General features: G+C 40.8%; 1 protein-coding gene across 2 annotated transcripts in view; it reads left to right on the top strand.

The window, feature by feature from the left end:
- The first annotated feature begins 1,077 nt into the window (after positions 1-1,077).
- The window catches only part of LOC122328830 (pleckstrin homology domain-containing family G member 1), a 41,178-nt gene continuing 23,673 nt past the window's right edge, over positions 1,078-18,582 (top strand). Inside the window, exon 1 of one of the 2 annotated variants that reach the window (XM_043224826.1) lies at positions 1,078-1,241. Coding sequence is in view for 1 of the 2 variants with exons in the window: in XM_043224825.1 (XP_043080760.1) it covers positions 6,557-6,566 (10 nt within the window). In the remaining variant the exon portion in view is untranslated. Of the gene's footprint in view, positions 1,242-6,284; positions 6,567-18,582 lie in introns of those variants that run through there. The other variant, XM_043224825.1, reaches the window with a different exon arrangement.

Raw genomic sequence — 18,582 nt, 5'->3', positions numbered from 1 at the left:
TTCTATGTGGGGTGCGCCAGCCAGTGACCTGAATCTCAAACGGTGTGTGCCCTGTGAGCTTATGCCATTTTTACAAGGACATTTATGATTATTTATGCCGCAATGTATCTTTGGTCGCGAATAAGGCCATAAATATGCGAGGGTTGTTTGTTTTAGCAAAAACCAAAGTGTGATGGAAACACTTTGGTCTCGGGAAGCAGGAATGACCGTTGGACTCTACTGAGGGACTTTCCTCAAGAGTGTGAGTGTGTGCAGCAATTATCCGAACAATGCCCCTGTTTTACACTATGACATTGTTTTGGGTCTCATACAGTTTCAGCGATTTCCTCTGGTGACGTTAGTGTGTTTTGTGTGTGTGTGTGTGTGTGAGGTAAAGTTTCGTCTTCTCCTCTGTTGACTGAAGGTCAAGCAAGAGTCTGGTTCCTACAGTTACACCCCGAGTGTGTGTGTGTTTTCAAAGCATTAGCTCCAGACCGAGCGCTGAGCAGAAATCCCATCTCTACGTCTATCTCAGACCGCTTTCAGATCTATTTCTGTGTGTGTAGCCTCTTTAAAGTGACCCAATTGTGTGTACGTGAGGAGGACGGTTCGCCCTTGGCTCGCTTCTCGCTTTCTTAACCCTTCCGTTTCTCTCCAACTTTCTTTCCCTCCAACTCTTTCTTTTTGTTTCAGTCATTTTTTACAGTTTGCGTTGCCTGCAGCGTTAACCGTGATCCAGTTCCTGCATCCGCGAATGTGAGTGTGTGAGTGTGTGTGTGTGTGTGTCTTGTGATGGTGCATCAGGAGGTAGATCATCAGATATATGCTCTCTCTCTCTCTCTCTCTCTCTCTCTCTCTGTCTCTCTCTCTCTCTGTCTCTCTCTCTCTGTCTCTCTCTCTCTCTCTCTCTCTCTCTCTCTCTCTCTCTCTCTCTCTCTCTCTCTCTCTCTCTCTCTCTCTCTCTCTCTCTCTCTCTCTCTCTCTCTCTCTCTCTCTCTCTCTCTCTCTCTCTCTCTCTCTCTCTCTCTCTCTCTCTCTCTCTCTCTCTCTCTCTCTCTCTCTCTCTTTCTGATCTCATAGAGGTGTGGACACGGTGGAGAGAGTCAGTCTCGGGCTGTGTGTGTGTTTGTGTGTGTCAGAGACAGAAAGCAAGACCGCTTGAGCCCATGGACATGGAATTAAACGTCCGAAGGATTTTATTCACAAGAAAACTGTGTGAATCACTCCAAAGGGCAGGGAACAGTGGTAAAGCTGTTTGAAAGGTGAGTTTATGGTTGTTATTCATTCATTTACAACAGGAATTCAATTTATGGACCTAATGCTTGGTGAATATTGTTTTGACGCTTGTGCAGATAGATGTAGGGCACTTAGAGATAACTCTTTAATATTCTTTCATGTTTATGAGTCTATCACTATATATGTTCTTATCTAATTTATTAATCTTGTTTTAACACTTTTAATGACAAAAATATATTAGTAGTGATTCAGATATTTAATATTTAAATATTAGTATTGATTTGGTAGTGATTTAAAACAAAATCTGTCTACCTGTCCACTGAGTTCGTATGCACGCATGCTGGATGTGGATGGGAAAAATTGATACATAGCATTTACATTATAAAGAAAATAGTGCTGAAGTCGGTATGTGAGTGTGTGAATGTGACCCATTTGATGGACACAAAGTCAGTGTCGAATCGTATTTTGAATCATTTATGTTTTTTAGATTTTCATTTTTCTACAACACACACACACACACACACACAAACTCATCCATGAAAGGAAGACCATTTCCACCTCCTGTTGACTGCACACCCAGCGTGATCATCTGAGGCCAAACCGCACTTCCTCCATCACACACACACACACACACACACACACACACACACACACACACACACACAGCCACTGACCCCTGAAGACACAAGGCTGACCATAACCTACTTACCACACAGATACCAAATGAACAAATAAATTGCAGTGGAACATCAGCGTTGACATTTTGAGCTGAAATGTTGCGCCGTGAGAGATAGAAAACTAGCACAGCTCAGTATACATGCTGTAGAATGCCCAGTGTGTGTGTGTGTGTGTGTGTTTGTATAAGAGACAATAGCTTTCATTTATCGTTAAAACTACCTCTAACATTCCCCCAGACACAAACACACACTCCACTTCCTTAGGGTCAGCTTCACAGCTGGAATAACATATCCCTTTTCAAAATACTAACACACACACAAACACACATTGGGTTTATTCCACAGGTGTAATGGTTTTCGTCCAAGCTGTATTTTCTATCCCCTTAACAAAACACATTAATAAGCCGTTTTCCTCGCGTGGGGACATTTTTGGGGAAGTTCGCTGGTGTCACTATCCTCGTGGGCGCATTCATAGTGAATACCAGTACACACACAGACACACGCTTGAGTGCAAAAACAGAAAGACAATCACCTGCTGAAACCTTGTCTGTGAGTAGGACGCATCAGGAGAATTTGCTTCAGATTTGCATCTGCTCCAGTGGAGTGTGGCGACATTCATGCACGCAAATCTACAGCAAACGTAACTTGTATTTGCTCATATAGTGCATTGTGAGTGTTTGCCCTCTCTCTCTCTCTCTCTCTCTGTCTTTCTGTCCTCCTTTGAGAAGGAGTGCGAGAGTGAGGGACCCACTCGTTTATTAACGATGTTCTTTTGTGTGGCCCGTCCCGCCCCTCACATCCCAGGGCCTGCCACCGAACCTGTTGTCATAACAACAGCTGTCTTCCTGGCGACCCCCAGCCCTCTGTATTCTGTGTTTTACTTTGAAATGGTGTGGGGTAAAAAATAATAATGATAATAATAATTCCCAGAATTGAGCAAAATTGGATTCATAAGTAACAGGAAGTATTTGAAGTAGCTGTAATATAACCTCATACCAATCCTTACCTCCGATTGGAGTGTTATTTCAATAAATGCATTCAATTGCTCTAGAAGATCTAGTTACGTGTTTCAGATTAGTCTCTGATTAGTAACTGATGAACCGACGTGACAGTCATATTTTACAATGTTAAAATGTCATTTTCAGCATACATGTCTTAAATGTATTTATTTATTAATGCATTATGTAACACTTTAGGGACCAATCGCAATTCGCATGCCTATTAATAACATATTGGTTGTTTATGAGTACTTATAAAGCACATATTCTGCATAATCATGTTCCCAATTCCTAATACTACCAATACCTAAACCTAACAACTACAGCACTAACTATTAATTATTAGCTTGGTTTGTTGACAGAAAGTTTGGTTAAAGTTAATGGTTTGATTAACAGAACGTTCAAAATAACAGCATTTCTTTCAAATAAAAGTCTTTTGAAACATTATAAATGTTTATAGCACTGTCCCTTTTGAACAATGTAATGCATCCTTGTTGAACCGAAGTGTTTAAAAAGTAACATTAACTTAGATGTAAAAATATATATTGTTCATCGTTAGTTTCCTCAAACCGAGCTTTTTTGCAAGGCTTCATCAAATTAATATATGTGACTCTGGACCACAAAACCAGTTTTAAGTCACTGAGCTATATTTGTAGCAATAGCTAAAAATACACTGTATGGGTAATACCGAGCACACAATGTTAGGGATGTCCTCAGATAACACTAAACATACGTGAACTACACATGTAATGGGTGTGTGTGTGTGTGTGTGTGTGTGTGTGTGTGTGTGTGTGTGTGTGAAATCTCACCCTCTTGCTGGTAAACGGGGGTTTTGTTCAGTTTGTTTGAGCGATCAAGGATTAGACTGCAGTTTCAAACTCTGAAACTGTGAATGGGGCTGGATTTGTGTGTGTGCATGTGTGCGCTTGTGTGTGAAAAAGAGACTTTAATCCATCAATTCTAACTGACAACAAACTCTTGTAGCTCATGTTATAATACAACACACACACACACACTCCTTCGAACCTCATTGCTCCACCTATACTGACATTAATCTGGATTTGAGACGTGGTCAAACATTTATGTATAAATATACGTGCGCACGTGTGTTTGTGTGTGTGTGTGTGTGTGAGACAGAGAGAGATGAGCTGTATGCTGGAGCTGAAAGGTGGGCTTCATTTGGGTCACTGGATATGAATAGCCTGCCGACTGAGGATTGTCAAACTAGTTACTGAGTGTGTGTGTGTGTGTGTTAAACTAGTGCTCATTAAAAGGTATTATCACTTTCACAGTCGCTTATCATATTGTGTAAATAGCTTTTTTTAGGCGTTCAGAGGGTGTGTGTATTTAAGGTGTGTTGGAGTCACTTGTACTAGCATGTACCTCTGTTGTCTCCTCCTGAATGTGTCCAAGGAGAATTAGGGTCTTTTCAACTCGAGGCAATTCTGAATCAGCTCAAAGCCGCACTTCTGTTTACTTCACACTTACTAATTACCCAGTGAAATACTGAACATTACTCAATCTTTGGTTGACTGTCCACAGCGGGGTGACCACGGACGTCTGAATGACGCATGAGATAAGTACAGGCAAGGCTGCGATGCTGATGTCTGCTCGTTTGCTGGCATGAAAGCTCACTGATGCCTTCCTTTCGTTGCTCAGTCGTCACTTGTATGCTTTTGTCAGTGTGTAGGTTTGCTGTGTTCATAGGTTTGCTTATTAGTTAGATAATCCTACACACACAGAGAGAGAGAGAGGGATAAATCTAACTGAAATAGATTTTGTAAACATTTTCAAAATGCTAAAATATGCTACATATAAGTTACATATATACTAAGAAGTGGTCAATGTGTATATGAAGATGTATATATGTAGCTCTTGGTCCATGGTTCATTACCTGTAGCAGAGATGTACAGGCGGAGGATTTCTGACTGTAAAGAAACCCTCCACCTCCCCAGCTCCACCTGTGCAGGGCTGCTACCGTTTACAGTAAGTCTGATGTGTGTGGCATGCTAACAGCAGTTTGTTATGACGTCTATCAGTTCTATTGTGCCAAGACCATGTTTATACCACATTAGAAAACATATCTAAAACCATGATAAACTGTCGCCACGATAGAAATATCTTTTTGTATTTGCTGAGTAAAATAAATAAATCTGAAAATGTATTTTGTTTTGCTGTCAGTTAATCAGCAGGTGGATTTATTGTTCGTTTTTTTAGTTAGTTCGCTGTCTGGTAATTTACTTCCTTCACTCATTCTTATTCCTATCTAGTTAATTTATAAAAAAGATACTTTCCCCCGCACATTAGTGAGCGTGTTTTCTTATGTTTATTCGTTTATTGTAAAAAAAGATAGTCGTATCTAATCTAATATCTTTTAGATAATTACATATAATGAATGAAGTAAAATAACCAGCACGTTTAAGGTGTGTGATTTAATCAGGCTCGTTAGTGGACAGGAATAAATCTCCCTGACTGATAGCGGTGATGAAGTGGCTGTATTGTTTGAGAGCAGAGGGGGCAGTCTTTATGTGGGGTTGTTCTCAGCTATTGATCAGGCCTGAACCCCTGCTACTGTTTCAGTGTGAGTCTCTGTGTGTGTGTGTGTGTGTGTGAGAGAGAGAGAGAGAGAGAGAGAGAGCTCACTGTGAACATGCTGACTAACGCAGGACATTCACAACCTGATATCATTTTCTCTTTTTTTCTCATTCCAGGGCTACCTAGTGAGTTGCCTAGGTAGACATGTTTAGCCAAATTATAACGCATGTATTTTTCAGTCTAAATGGCTTTCTTTTGCCACATGCAATCACTGTAGAGAAGAATTTGAAGCGTGTGTTTGAAAGAAGGCATGGTGAAAACCTGTCAGAGCTTATTTGAAGATAACAATGCCAGACAACAAAAAACTGCCAATAAGAATATACTTAAATGTGAATGTAATGTTTTAAGACACTTATAGCATGTTATTTTTGTCTGCCTGTCTAACGCGAACTTCCATTTCGATCAGAATCCTTCCTGAAGCACACTGTCAGAAGTTCATCGGAGGCTAAAATTCTCTGCAATTAATCATCTGTCGGTGAGCAGTGAACATGTCGCAGAAAACAAAGACCTGGCCCGATGAAAGCAACCTTTCATAATTTCCAAAATTCAGCCAGAATCAAACTGCGTCAAGCTTGGTGTCAAATTTTAGAAATACTTCAAATAAGTCACATGATGAAAAAGAATGGAGTAAATGGATAAACACAGGAAATTCACGGGAATTCAAAAGAAAAAGTGAGAGAGAGAGAGAGAGAGAGAGAGAGAGGCATTCAGTGGAAGTCTGAGCTGCTAATTTGTTGCAGTGGGAGAGGGAGGAGCCATGGGGAGGGAGATTTTGGAAGAGAATCTAGAAGTGCTCAATGTGTGAGTGACAGGCAGACCGTCAGGAGCGTTGTGGTGCGGCTCAGAGCTCTGAGGATTTACTGAATGTGTGTGTGTGTGTGTGTGTGTGTGCAGATAGCCTCAGTATCACTCACAGACGGCGCTATCCTGTGTGTCTCAGAGAGAATGTAAAGTGAATTGAAGGATTAGAGGAGTGTGTTGTGTGTGTGTGCGTGTGTGTGTGGCACTGGTCTGGAATACTAAGTGGATACTAAGTGGAATACTATGTGATCAAACCTGGATCGAGCTGCGATGCCTACGGGTAAGAGATCCCACTTGCATGCAGCAAATATAAACATAATAAGTCTTTGTTGTTACTGTTATGTTTTGTTGTATTATTGTGTGCACTTGGTTTCATAAGATAGATGTGTTTTATGTCCAGGTTATATGTGTGTTTATGGCTTCTAAAGTCATATCAGCTCTCGAAAGCTTCCTGCGAATGTGTGGCAACATTCAAACACTTCTCTGATTGAAGTCAGAGCTGCTGTGTTTAAACTGCCGTTAGGGCACTCTCTGTTTAACTAAATATCTGTGTGTGTGTGTGTGTGTGTGTGTGTGTTGGCAAGTTGTGAACTGAAGAGTATTTATTTGGCTTGGTTTGTGCCGGTGGGCTCTTGTACCAAACAGAAGCCCTCTACACAACCTCAACTGACTGAAATGTTTATAAGTGCATACATACGTGTGTGGGTTGGTGAACTTAGCTATACTTTAGGCTCCAAATTGCCTCCAGATTTTTAAGCAGAGCTGACCGAACCTTTATTTGAAGACACTGTGAAAGGTAAGGATTGATAAACTGTGGGTTGTCACGAGCATGCGTTTGGTAGGGTTTTGCATGAATGTCCTACAGCCCTAGTTCAAATGTTCATGTTTAATTCAGTGCTGAAGTTTTCCGCTTTTTAGAAGTAAGATGTAATAAATATGGGTATGCTTCGCTTGTGTTGTCGTTGTGAGGAAACCTTTCGCTCTCTGTCGCTCTCCCCCACCCCTGACCTAAATTAGTCCCCCATGGGTTGAGGGTTTCGGGGGGATAATAACAGTTTAGAGTCTGCTTTAGACAATACCAGCACCCCCTCAGGACATCTGTCCCTAAAGTAATACACCCCCCGGGACGCAACCCAGCTGGAGACAGCGAGAAAGAGTTTGAAGCGTGTGTTTGAAAGATGGCATGGTGAAAACCTGTCAGAACTTATTTGAGGATAACAATTACTTGCTTCAAAAGTTCAAAAAGCAGTCGTCCTAGGAGGTTTTACCCTAGCTTATCCAGAGCTTCTCGTTAGAAATTGCATTTTAAAAGTACACTGTACCTTTAGGGGTACGCCTTATTTAGCCCTTAAGGGTACCTATTCTTACTTTAAGATACCATTTTTATCACATTTCAATCTAACAGTTTTTCCTCAAATTAGGAAGTTGTCAAAGCCTGTTCATTTGCATTCTTTGATCATTTGTGTGCTGGGGTTATAAATGCATGGCGTATATGAATGTCAGGTTTAGGTTTCTCTGAAGCAGATCCGTCTCAGTGAAATCTAATCTGTGGGTAGCGCTGGGGCACTGGGTCATGGGCGGACATTCACCCTGTATGTGTGTGTGTGTGTGTGTGTGTGTGTGTTAGTATGTTCATTCATGCAGGTTAAGTCTCTTTGTCACATCCTATTCTTTAAATGCATTCGGTCCTCTAGGGAACTTCTTACCAGCCTGTCAGTAATTTGGTTGTTATAAATGTGTAATTAACCCATTGGGTTTTTTTTATCTGGCCCATGTGTAATAATTATACATGGGGTGTGAAAAAAACTAATTGTTCATGTTAATGACACCACACTGCTGCTGTCTGGGAATAGAAGCACATCAATAAAAGATCCTGATCCTCCAGACAGGGCAAACATAGTTCAGATGTCATACTGGACAGCAGCGCTCCGCAGATGACTGCAGAGATCATCAGACAAAGTCTGATATATAGTCATCCATCCATCAAGAGTGTAAACGGGTCTAGCCTTCTCCCACGAGTATTTGTGGTTGATAAAGAATATATTTAGGAATTTCCTTGGACTGCAGTCAAACTGTTTTTTTCTTTTGCAGTTCTTTGATGTGTTACAGTAGATAGAGAGGAACGTCTACAAGTAAAACGTATTGGGAAAAGAAAGAAATAACTCTATTTCACTGTTCATCTGGTTGTAACACTGATGACTTTCCGAGCTAGAATGTCCAACTTTGAGAACATTCTAAAATCAGCACTTGAGTCGTTCTGATTGCGGGAAATGGGCAGAGAAGAAGAGCTATTTATAAAGATGTGATTACTCCGAGTCATTATGTTTGATTGCGTGATAAGGACTTTTTCTCAAGGATCCTTGATCTTGGAGTAGATTAGAATTTGGAGTTGTTTTGGGATTGTTTTCGGCATGTTATGAATCCGTCACAGGCATTCCAGCTCCAGAAGCCGTGGTGGACTTCCAACATGTTCCTGAGACCAGAATAGAAGTTGTGTTTCTTGTGTGTGTGTGTGTGTGTGTGTGTGCTGCTCTCGTGCAGTCGGGCTGGAGAGAATTAATCCCATTGGTTATGGACAAGCAGCGCTTGGCTGCAAAACACACACTGTCGTGAAGATGTCAAGACCGTGAGAGCTTTGTGTAATTTTGCGCATGTGTCCGATTCTTTTTATGTTCTGTGATCAGAGCTCTCTTAAAGCTAATGTGACAGTGTAAAATCTTGGTTTGTGTTTGCATATGTTTCACGCTGTAGGATTCATTTAGAATGAATACACAATAACGCCAGTGTTTGGGACCGAAAAAAGCATGATGCAGCAGAAGAAAAAATTCTATAGTGTCGTTTTTTTAATGAAAATCTGTCAATGTGGAAATTAATTTGCAAACTGACGCGCATATTTGCTGCCTCATATGATAATGAGGTTATCAAACTGAATCCACCATTAAGGGATTGACCTCGTCTGTCTGAACAACATTCAAATCTAATATAAAAATGGACAATCAATCAAGCAGAAAAAGTACTTGTATACTAATAATTTGCTTAAAATTCTGTCATAGTTTGCTTTACTGTCTCGTTTTTCTAGCCCTGGATTTTTATTTTCTTGCAAACTCAAAAGGAAATCTTAGAAGGAAATAATAAAAGCAGCATAAAATAATAACCCTAAAAGTAGTTCACATAACTCACGTGTTGAATTACACGTTGTCTGGAGCCATATTATAGTATAGTGTAAAGAACAGACCAATGGTGACTGATAATCTGCTCAAATATAATTTACAGTATAAATGCACCATCAACCTTTGCTGTGTAGAAAACAGCAGCTAAATACGTCCCTTTGTGTTTGATGGATGAACACAAAATAATATGAAAATGATTAATATTTATGACCACACCCGTGTTTTTTTCATCAGAATGATGCTGTTAAAATTTTTATACCGCAAAACCTATGGCAGCAGCATTTCATAGCAACATCATTTGTGCTAAACGAGCCATTTAACAATCATCTGCGGTCAACCATCTTTAATAAGTTTAATGCTTTGATGTTCTCACAAGCTTCTGATTTCAGTTCCTGCAAGACTTTCCAGTGGAGCACAGTTCACTGGCCAGAACAAAAACACTCAAAAGCTCACATTCTCTACAGATGGGCATGCGTGATGTAACATTACTTACATTTTGACCTTTATATACGTCACACTACATTATAGAAGAAATGACATCAGTTGCACACTTTGTAGTTACATATGATTGCATAATGGTCACATTTCAGATACGCGCAAACCAGTAGTCATTCATACTTATGTTTAAGTATTTGACATGTTTATGAGTGTGTTTGGAAATGATTATGTATGCTTACTGTACAGTATGTGCGGTCAGGAACTGCTTACTGTGCATAATGACAGGGAGGAAATGTACACAGACTGCAGTTATATGACTTTTTCACTGTGTGTGCATACTTTGTGAAACTGTATATGAGGTCTTGGCACCTAAATCAGGGAGAGTGCAGTGATTTGCATCGATTAGAAGCAATAAAACTTTGAAAAGAGTATGAGTATCATAAACTTGAGCTTTCTGTAATTCACAACTTTTTCCCATTTATGCAGAAAAATTGTCTGTATCTCATACTAAAATGTATATCTGCGTTATAGAAATCGCCATTATATCAGCCATCGCAAACCCCATGCTGGATGACCACGAGTGTGTTTTGTAGATTAAAAATAGTTTTAAATTGGACAGACTGGCCTCAGGAAACGCTCAGCTGTACCGCTTACCTCACAGCTGGATTTCAGCTCCAAGTCTGTATTTAAAACTTTTATTGACATCTAGCTCTATATATACACACACACACACATGACTCAAGTTTGGGAGTCTCTCAAAATCCCTTTCTCCCTCAGCATAACTATACACGCCCCCACATTTACTGAGCGCCTTCAACTCGCTAAATGTGTGTGGAACTGTAAAACGTGAAACATTCATCTGAAGAGGGCTGTTTGGGGGGGGGACTATTTGATGTTGTCTGTCTGATGAGTGGATGAGAGCGAGGCACAGAGTTTATGTGTGTGTGTGTGTGTGTGTGTGTGTGTGTGTGTGTGTGTGTGAGGGAGAGAGAGAGGTCTTTGTCCTTTAGTCTCCTCTGAATTATGTCATGTTTGAGTCTCCCAGCAGTAGCGCTCAGAGGGGGGCAGACGGGGCTTAATCCGCCTTAAACCCCCTGAGTTACTCTCTACCCTTTCTTCACTCTCCATCTCTCGTTCACTGCGAGGAATGGATCTGTGTGTCTAAGCCAGCATTGTGATGTGAAGGAGAGAGTGGGAAATTGGAGACCGACTGCCCACCTTCTGGATTTACCTCCGAGTCACATTGTGTGAGCGAAGCTTCTTGAGAGCTACTAAGAGCTTCATAAAGCACATTCTTAACATGTTAACATCGCACACAAGTAAAGAGTGCTGATTAAAGACTATAAAGCTGCAACTAATTATTATTTTGATAACCGATTAATCTAATGAGTACTAGAGTGATTAAATGACTAATCGTCAGTTATTCCACTGATTGTTTTTGTTTATTTTCGCTGAGGGGAAAAAGTGTAGCATACACTTTCACATTAATACTGCTTTCATTAGCATCAGGACGTTTGCTAATGGTTAACCCCCGCTTGCATATATCAAGCCTATATTTGCATTCTTGGTAAATATAGTTTGGTGCCTTGATACGTAACAGCATTTTTAACTTTCCTGCACCCAACAGCCTCTGCTTTGTTTGCACTTCTTATAAACATCACATCTTTGGTAGGATTTCATGAAATAGTCTTGCACTACAGCGCCCCAATGGTCAAAGTGAGCTATTACAGGCCCTTACATTATGTCACATGAGATAAAATCACTATTGAACAATTTTTTTTAATTGTTCACATTGTTGATAATATTGACTAAATTAATAATGTATCGCTTTGTGGGATGGGTGTTTTTGGGTGTTTTCGGGGCTTATATAAATGTTTATATAAATAAAACCAAAGAGATGAATAAAGACGTTATAATTCCCTATATTTTATCAGAAAATTTATAGAACATCCTGATCTTGTTGTCGTTCGCTCTACTGGTTTTCCACAAAGGATTTCTACTGGCAATTCTGCTCTAGATCCCTCAGACAGTTCATCCTGAGCATGAGGTAATGTAACATCCCTGGCCTCATTCGGATGGGTCTTACAGGCTTGGGTACCAAAGAATTTCGAAGAACATAAGGACTGGACCCTGAGAGCTCTGTAAGCAGAGGGCGTCCACTCTGAGGGGATATCAGCACAGGACGTTGTTCAGGGGATCACGCAGAGCAGTAAGGTTTTAGCTGGTTATAGTGAATCACTTTAGGCTTTGACCTAGGATCAAGCAGATCTACTGCTAGACTTTGTACGTCACTCCAGTGTCACCTGTGGAGGAATCCAATCTGCTGAAGACCCTGTATGGTCCAGTCCATTTTGTAGAGAGCTTGTGCCTGGCCATAGCTGGAAGATCAACCCATACGAGATCACCAGGCTGATAAGCTGAATGGCGGATATGGCGGTCGTTGTACTGCTTTTGCTGTGCTCCAGCTTTCTGAATATTGTCTGCAACTGTATTGAATGCAGAACGCAATTGGCTGAGCATAGAATGTGCATATTTATTTGGGGATCCTAGAATAGCTTTAGAAGGTGATATGGGAACACCCAGAAGAAAATCAGCAGGAGGGCGGGCTTCTCGCCCATGCGCCAGGAAAAAAGATGTGTGTTTAGTTGATGAATGAACACTTGTATTGTAAGCAAATTCAACCTGTTTTAAGTGATTATCCCATTCTCCACCTTAGGTATACAGGTGTTTTGCAAGCTGATGTTTTATAGATCTATTGGCACGTTCCACCATACTGTCCGACATAGCATGGTATGGGGATGTCCTGATTTTATGAATACCAAGTAGAGAGCACAGTTCTTTCACCAAGTCAGAATCAAACTGCCATCCTTGGTCTGTGTGCAAACTCTGGGGCACTTCATGTTGGCCCACATAATCGACCGTTGTACGTTGATCAGAAATTGCATGTAGGTTGAGATATTTTGTAAAGTAGTCCATTACTACAAGAACAGAACGGTTCCCTTTCTGAGTAACAGACAACTCTGTTAGATCAGCAGCAATCTTCTGAAAAGGCATGCTTGTGATTATGTTTTGCATCAGTGCTTGCTGATGAGGTGTTTGTGGTCTCCTTGATTCACAGGCTTGACACTGAGCAAACATGTGGGGCCAAAAACATCTCACCAGAGCATGCTGTAATGTCTTTTGTGCACTAAAATGTACAGAAAGTGAATGACCATGCAAATTCTCGAACACTTTTGGCTGCAGTGTAGATGGAATTACAACTTGCAAGATTTGATCACCTGGTGGGGGTCTAACTTCATGGCAAAGAACAGACTCCACAAAGGAAGCGTTGGGAACTCTTTCCAGAAATGCCTCAGTTCGCTCGTAGTTCCTTTTAGTGTTAAATATGAAGGTCTCTTATTACTTGATACACATTCGACAACAACGCTTAGGACAGGGTCAGCTGTCTGAGCCTGCTGTATATCTTCACTACCCATACCCAAGCATGTAATGCTGGAACAGGTAGAGAGAGCAGAATTTGAAGGTTCAGCCCCAGAACATGTATCAGAAACAGCAGGCTGCTCAGAAGTAGTATATGGTTCAGTGACCCCAGCCTGTGTTGAAATGGACACTAAATGGACAGTCATGATCTCTCCCTACTCTCCTTGTTAGGTCTGCAAGACATGGCATCTGCATTGGCATGTTTATGGCCATGCCGGTACTCAATAGTCCAGTCATAGAGTTCAATCTCTAGAGCCCACCTTGCTCTGTGACCTGTTGGATGTGACCTGTTGGATGTGACCTGTTCTGTGACCAGAACCATTCTTCTAAGACTAAGCAAGGGTTTATGGTCTGTGATGATCCGAAAAGAGTGGCCCATGAGGTACTGACGGAAATGGCGAATGGACCAAACGATAGCCCACAACTCCTTGTCATAGGTGGACCATCGGTTCTCCATAGGTGTCAAACCATGACTACCATATGTGATGGCCCTTTCATTGTTGTCAGCCTTTAGCTGAGATAAAACACATCCAATGGCTGTATTAGACGCATCTGTAAAGAGTAAAAACTCTTTTGAAAAGTCTGGATAAAAAAGAATTGGAGCATGTGTAAGTGCATGTTGCAGGGAATTGAATGCTTCCTGTTCTGTCTCAGTCCAAACAAACAACTTCCCTTTCTGTGTTAGGGCATGCAGTGGCTCTGAAATTTTAGCAAAGCAGTGAATGAAATGTCGTTAATATGAACACAAACCTAAGAAGGCTCAAACTTCCATAGGACTTGCTGGTGTAGGCCAATCCTTGACTTTCTGAATATTCTTTCCATCTGGCTGAAGACCCACAGATAATACAACATGGCCCAGAAATGTCACTTGTGGTTGAGCAAAAGATCATTTAGCTGTTTTTAGCTTCAGGTTTGCTGCTCTCAAACGCTGGAAAACCTCTCTCAAGTGTTGCATTACTTGCACCAAGTGTTGAAAAGTGGGCGGAGCATTGACAAGGCGCATCAGCATCATTGTAAACTGATACAACGAACGACCCGTGGTGAAAGTTGTTTTTGGTTATTGCCGATGAAAGATCCATAGTACTGAATATAGATGAACCTCTTATCTGTTTTAGGCAATGGATGGGCATACTTAATGGTGACAGAATTATCTTGTTGGACTAGCATATCTCGACTATGACGTCTTGATGAGATCGGCCACGTTGATCATCTAGATGAAGTTTCAGTGTTGAGACATCCTTACTTAGATCTTCGACTGTTTGTAAGGTCAACAACGGCTTGCTTTAAAATGAGAGTGTCCGTGTCAGAAATAATGTTCACTGTCTGTGCCCTTGAATCCTCTCTGACCGTAGATAAAACTGGCTGTACCAATTTGGCTGCTTTACGTGCCCGTTCAGCTTGGGTGGCAACTTGGAAGGCGTCTTTGAACGTTTTCACCCCCTTCTTGTGACATTTAATCTTGTTCTTGATCTGGCTTGATCTGATCAGGTTTACTGCCAGAAATCGTGACAGTCTCATGAATTCAGATGCATTTTGTTCAAAATCAGGAAAAGCTTCTTTGACCAGTCTACATATGTCTGCTGCATACACTTCCATTGGTTCATTCGGTAATTTATGACGTGAATTTGGAAATGTTTGAAATGATGCAATGACCTCCTTCTGGTTAAAGGCCTCTTGCAGCTCTTTTTTCGCTACTTTGAATAAGTGCTGAATTTCAAATGGAAAATTGTCCCAAACAATGAACAATTCAGGTGGCAGTCAAGTAGGCAACTCTGCTGCTAACACTGTATCCAAATCAACACCGCTATCTTTATAGCGAACCTCGAGCCTTGAATAACCTCATAACGACGAGCCCACAGCTGAAATGAAGTGCCGTCGTTGCGAAATGGTGGCAGTAATGGAATTGTCTTTCGGGGTAGTATGAACACTGTTCTCCTCGCTTCCTCGTCTGACATGTCTTACGTTATTAACGGCACACCCAACTTTGCGCCGGCAAAAAAAAAAGTGCATACATATATTATATATATATATATATATAAGAAACTTGAATATCCGTCAAAACACCGCTGCCACCAGTGTAACACTTTGCTTGTGCGCGTTTATATAAATAAAACCATTGAATACGGACAAGCTCTTTTTCTCCACTTTATTTTTTCTATCCACCACTCACCGCTCTCTCTCTCCCCGTCAGAATAAAAGTCCTCATAACAACAGGCAATTTAACATGGGGAGGGAGGGTAATTCTAACACAAAAATAAAATATTTTTTTTTACAATAATATCCCAAGACTAATAGATGATTTCAGCCCCTATTTAAGAGAAGCATTGTCTTTTAGTGTTGCTCAAACTTTAGCACATAACTCATCCCACACATTATGGATAACAATTAATAATCAGCACTGGACCTGATCAATTTTCCAGCAATCATACAGCCCTAGTAACTACCTAGAAATGCCCCAGAAAGCACCCAGAACAGTTATGGTGTACCAACAAAAAAGTTACCATATATCACTGTACTTTCACAGATCAAAGGGTAAATATACATAAAGAACACTGGATTAGCTGTAATTTAAGATGGTGAAACCCAGAATCCTTTGCTAAATAAACTGAAGGCTTAGCCTTAGTGTGTTAATGGGTTTGGGTGCAATGATCAAAGTAAACATGATCTTATACAAATGTCTTTACATTTACCACACACACACACACACATTTTCTTGCACCATTGCTTGGTTTTGAGTTACCCCTGAGCTTTATACACAACTCCCTGTATCCTTTGAAGTCCAACAGCACATGCCATGCTTGTGTTTATTTACATGTCTGTGTGTGTGCATATGTGTATGTGGTTGTAAAGGTAGGACAGCTGTTTTTTGTTTTCTTTTTTTTTTACACAAGGCACGTCAGTGACAGTGTCTGCACGACACAGTGTGCTCATGAAACAGTGTTTGTGTGTGTGATTTGTGTGGAACAGGAAACATAGTCTATAAATTGCAATTAACCGCCGTCCCACCTGCTCCTGTCTCTTTCCCGCTGCTTGCACGTCCCTCCTTCCCTCCAGCTCTACCTCAGTCCTCTGTCACTCCGGCTCCACCGTGGCCTTCTGGGTCTCGGTCTCTGCATCAGTCGCCACCCTCCGTATCCTCCCCATCGCCCTGGCTCATCCGTTCTCTATCTCCACCTCGGCTCCCCCTCCACCTGCTTTGCCACCATCGGTCGGCCCCCTGGAGTTGGAGGCCATTCCTCCACCATGGCTGTGGCTTGAGTTCCGCCTGGCTTCTCCTGCTCCAAGGTCCTCCTGTTTCCTCCCTGGCTTCTCCCACCGTCTGAACTACCCTGGACTCTGCTAGTGTCTGTCCTCCACCAGAACCTTTCCCAGTGTTGTCCGCTTACCTTCCTGCCAGCCCTTTGCCATCCCCTATCACCATTGCAAATCCTCTCCTTTGTCCTCCTCCATGTTCAACATCCCTGGACTGTTTTGTGTGTGTTTTCATTCCTTATGTGCTCTGTGTGACCTAGTTTCGGTCCTTTGTTAATCAGTTCATTATGTTCAGGTGTGTCTCATCATTTAATGTCATTACCTCCCCTTTATAAGTTTGATTCTGTATTCATATAATCAGGTAAAATTGAATTATCTCATTCACAATAATAATAAATATAACTATTGCATGTAATATTCTTCAAACACATATATGACTGCAGTACACACTTACATCAATAAATACATCATTATTGCACATTTGTGTTAATGTACTTATTATAGCAAATGTTTTAAATGTCATGGTGTGGTGCGGGAAGGAACAAACGTAGATGAAAGTTCACAATAAACAGGGTTAATAATCCACAGACAGGCAATCTTGCACAGAAGGGTACATTTGCACATTTACATAAATGTACTGTAGACGAAACCGAAGACAGAATAAACCAAATGCAACTTAGAAAGAGGACATAATGACGTTAATTAAATGACACACACCTGAACATAATGACAGTTAACACAAGACATAAACTAGGTCACACATGCCACATGAGCAATAAAAGCAAACAAAAATCCATAATTGTGACATTAACGTTTTATCTGTATAGTCAGTGTATACTTTAGAACAGACAACTGTACAACAGAGAATTTTTTTTTAATTTTTTACATTTGCCTTTATTAAATATTTTTTAAGACAATGATCTTTTGTGCCACTTTTGGTGAGAAATGGCAACGGATAATTTGGAAGGTAACAGGAGCGTTGCCACTTCTCAATGGACCGTCTACTAAATTGATGCTAAAAATTATACTAAAATTATTAACCGAAAACAAATCCACCGTAACAACACGGAACATATTTTCTAGTTCAGTGGACTTTCACGAGATTGAGGCCATCGGCCTGATTTATTGACAAAGCATTATGTCCAGCAGGTAGCTTTTAATGCTTAAAATCCCTAGAAGCTGAAAACGAGGCATAGATGTTATGTTAATAGCACTGAACAGGTACTGTATATCGGCACAGTACAGGTAAAGAGAACAGGTCGGATTAATCAAGGTAAAATCACATTTAATCCTACTTAAAAACAGATCAAAACGTTTTTAATTGTCTGTGAGATTTCATTTTGACCTAATTATTATAAAAACTAAGCTGTAGATGCTGCTGTATCAGACATACATGCTGCATCATACAGCAGACATAAGTGTGTATTATATGGTTATTATAAGTATTATAAGCCCTGGCCTATTTTTGTTACTGTTTTGAGAAATGAGCATGTGACGTCATTATAATGCTGGAAGGAAGTGGAGATCAGTAGCCAAATTCATAAACTGCTCAGACTAGTCTGACAAGTTAGTCATCTTTAGTTTTTCTTCGGAACTAGTCATAACTTTTACATCAGTTATATAAATAGACCGGTCAAAAAAAAGAAGCTGTTCTTCTGACGGACAACTGACATAAAACTCAGAACTGACTGAACGTTGTGAGCTGCGTTACCTTACACTCGAGCTCTTGCATTGCACTCCTGTTGTGGGTCTGGGTTAGTTTAGCCTGTAAGATTAGTATTAGAATGCCAAAAGTGCCCAGATGATTTACTATGTCTGGTGGATTTTCAAAGTCCATGCATGCTTTTTGAGCTAATATTGGCCCCATTCCCCAGCGCAACAGTTGTGGGGAAAAACACGATCCCTGTGCGACGGACATCCTTCCTGAAATATAAAGGCGGTCAGATGTTTTCAAGT

The sequence above is a fragment of the Puntigrus tetrazona genome, chromosome 23 (assembly GCF_018831695.1).
Source record: "Puntigrus tetrazona isolate hp1 chromosome 23, ASM1883169v1, whole genome shotgun sequence".
Taxonomy (NCBI): domain Eukaryota; kingdom Metazoa; phylum Chordata; class Actinopteri; order Cypriniformes; family Cyprinidae; genus Puntigrus; species Puntigrus tetrazona.
The sequence above is the reverse complement of the archived record's forward strand: the minus strand, read 5'-3'. Positions and strand labels throughout refer to the sequence as shown.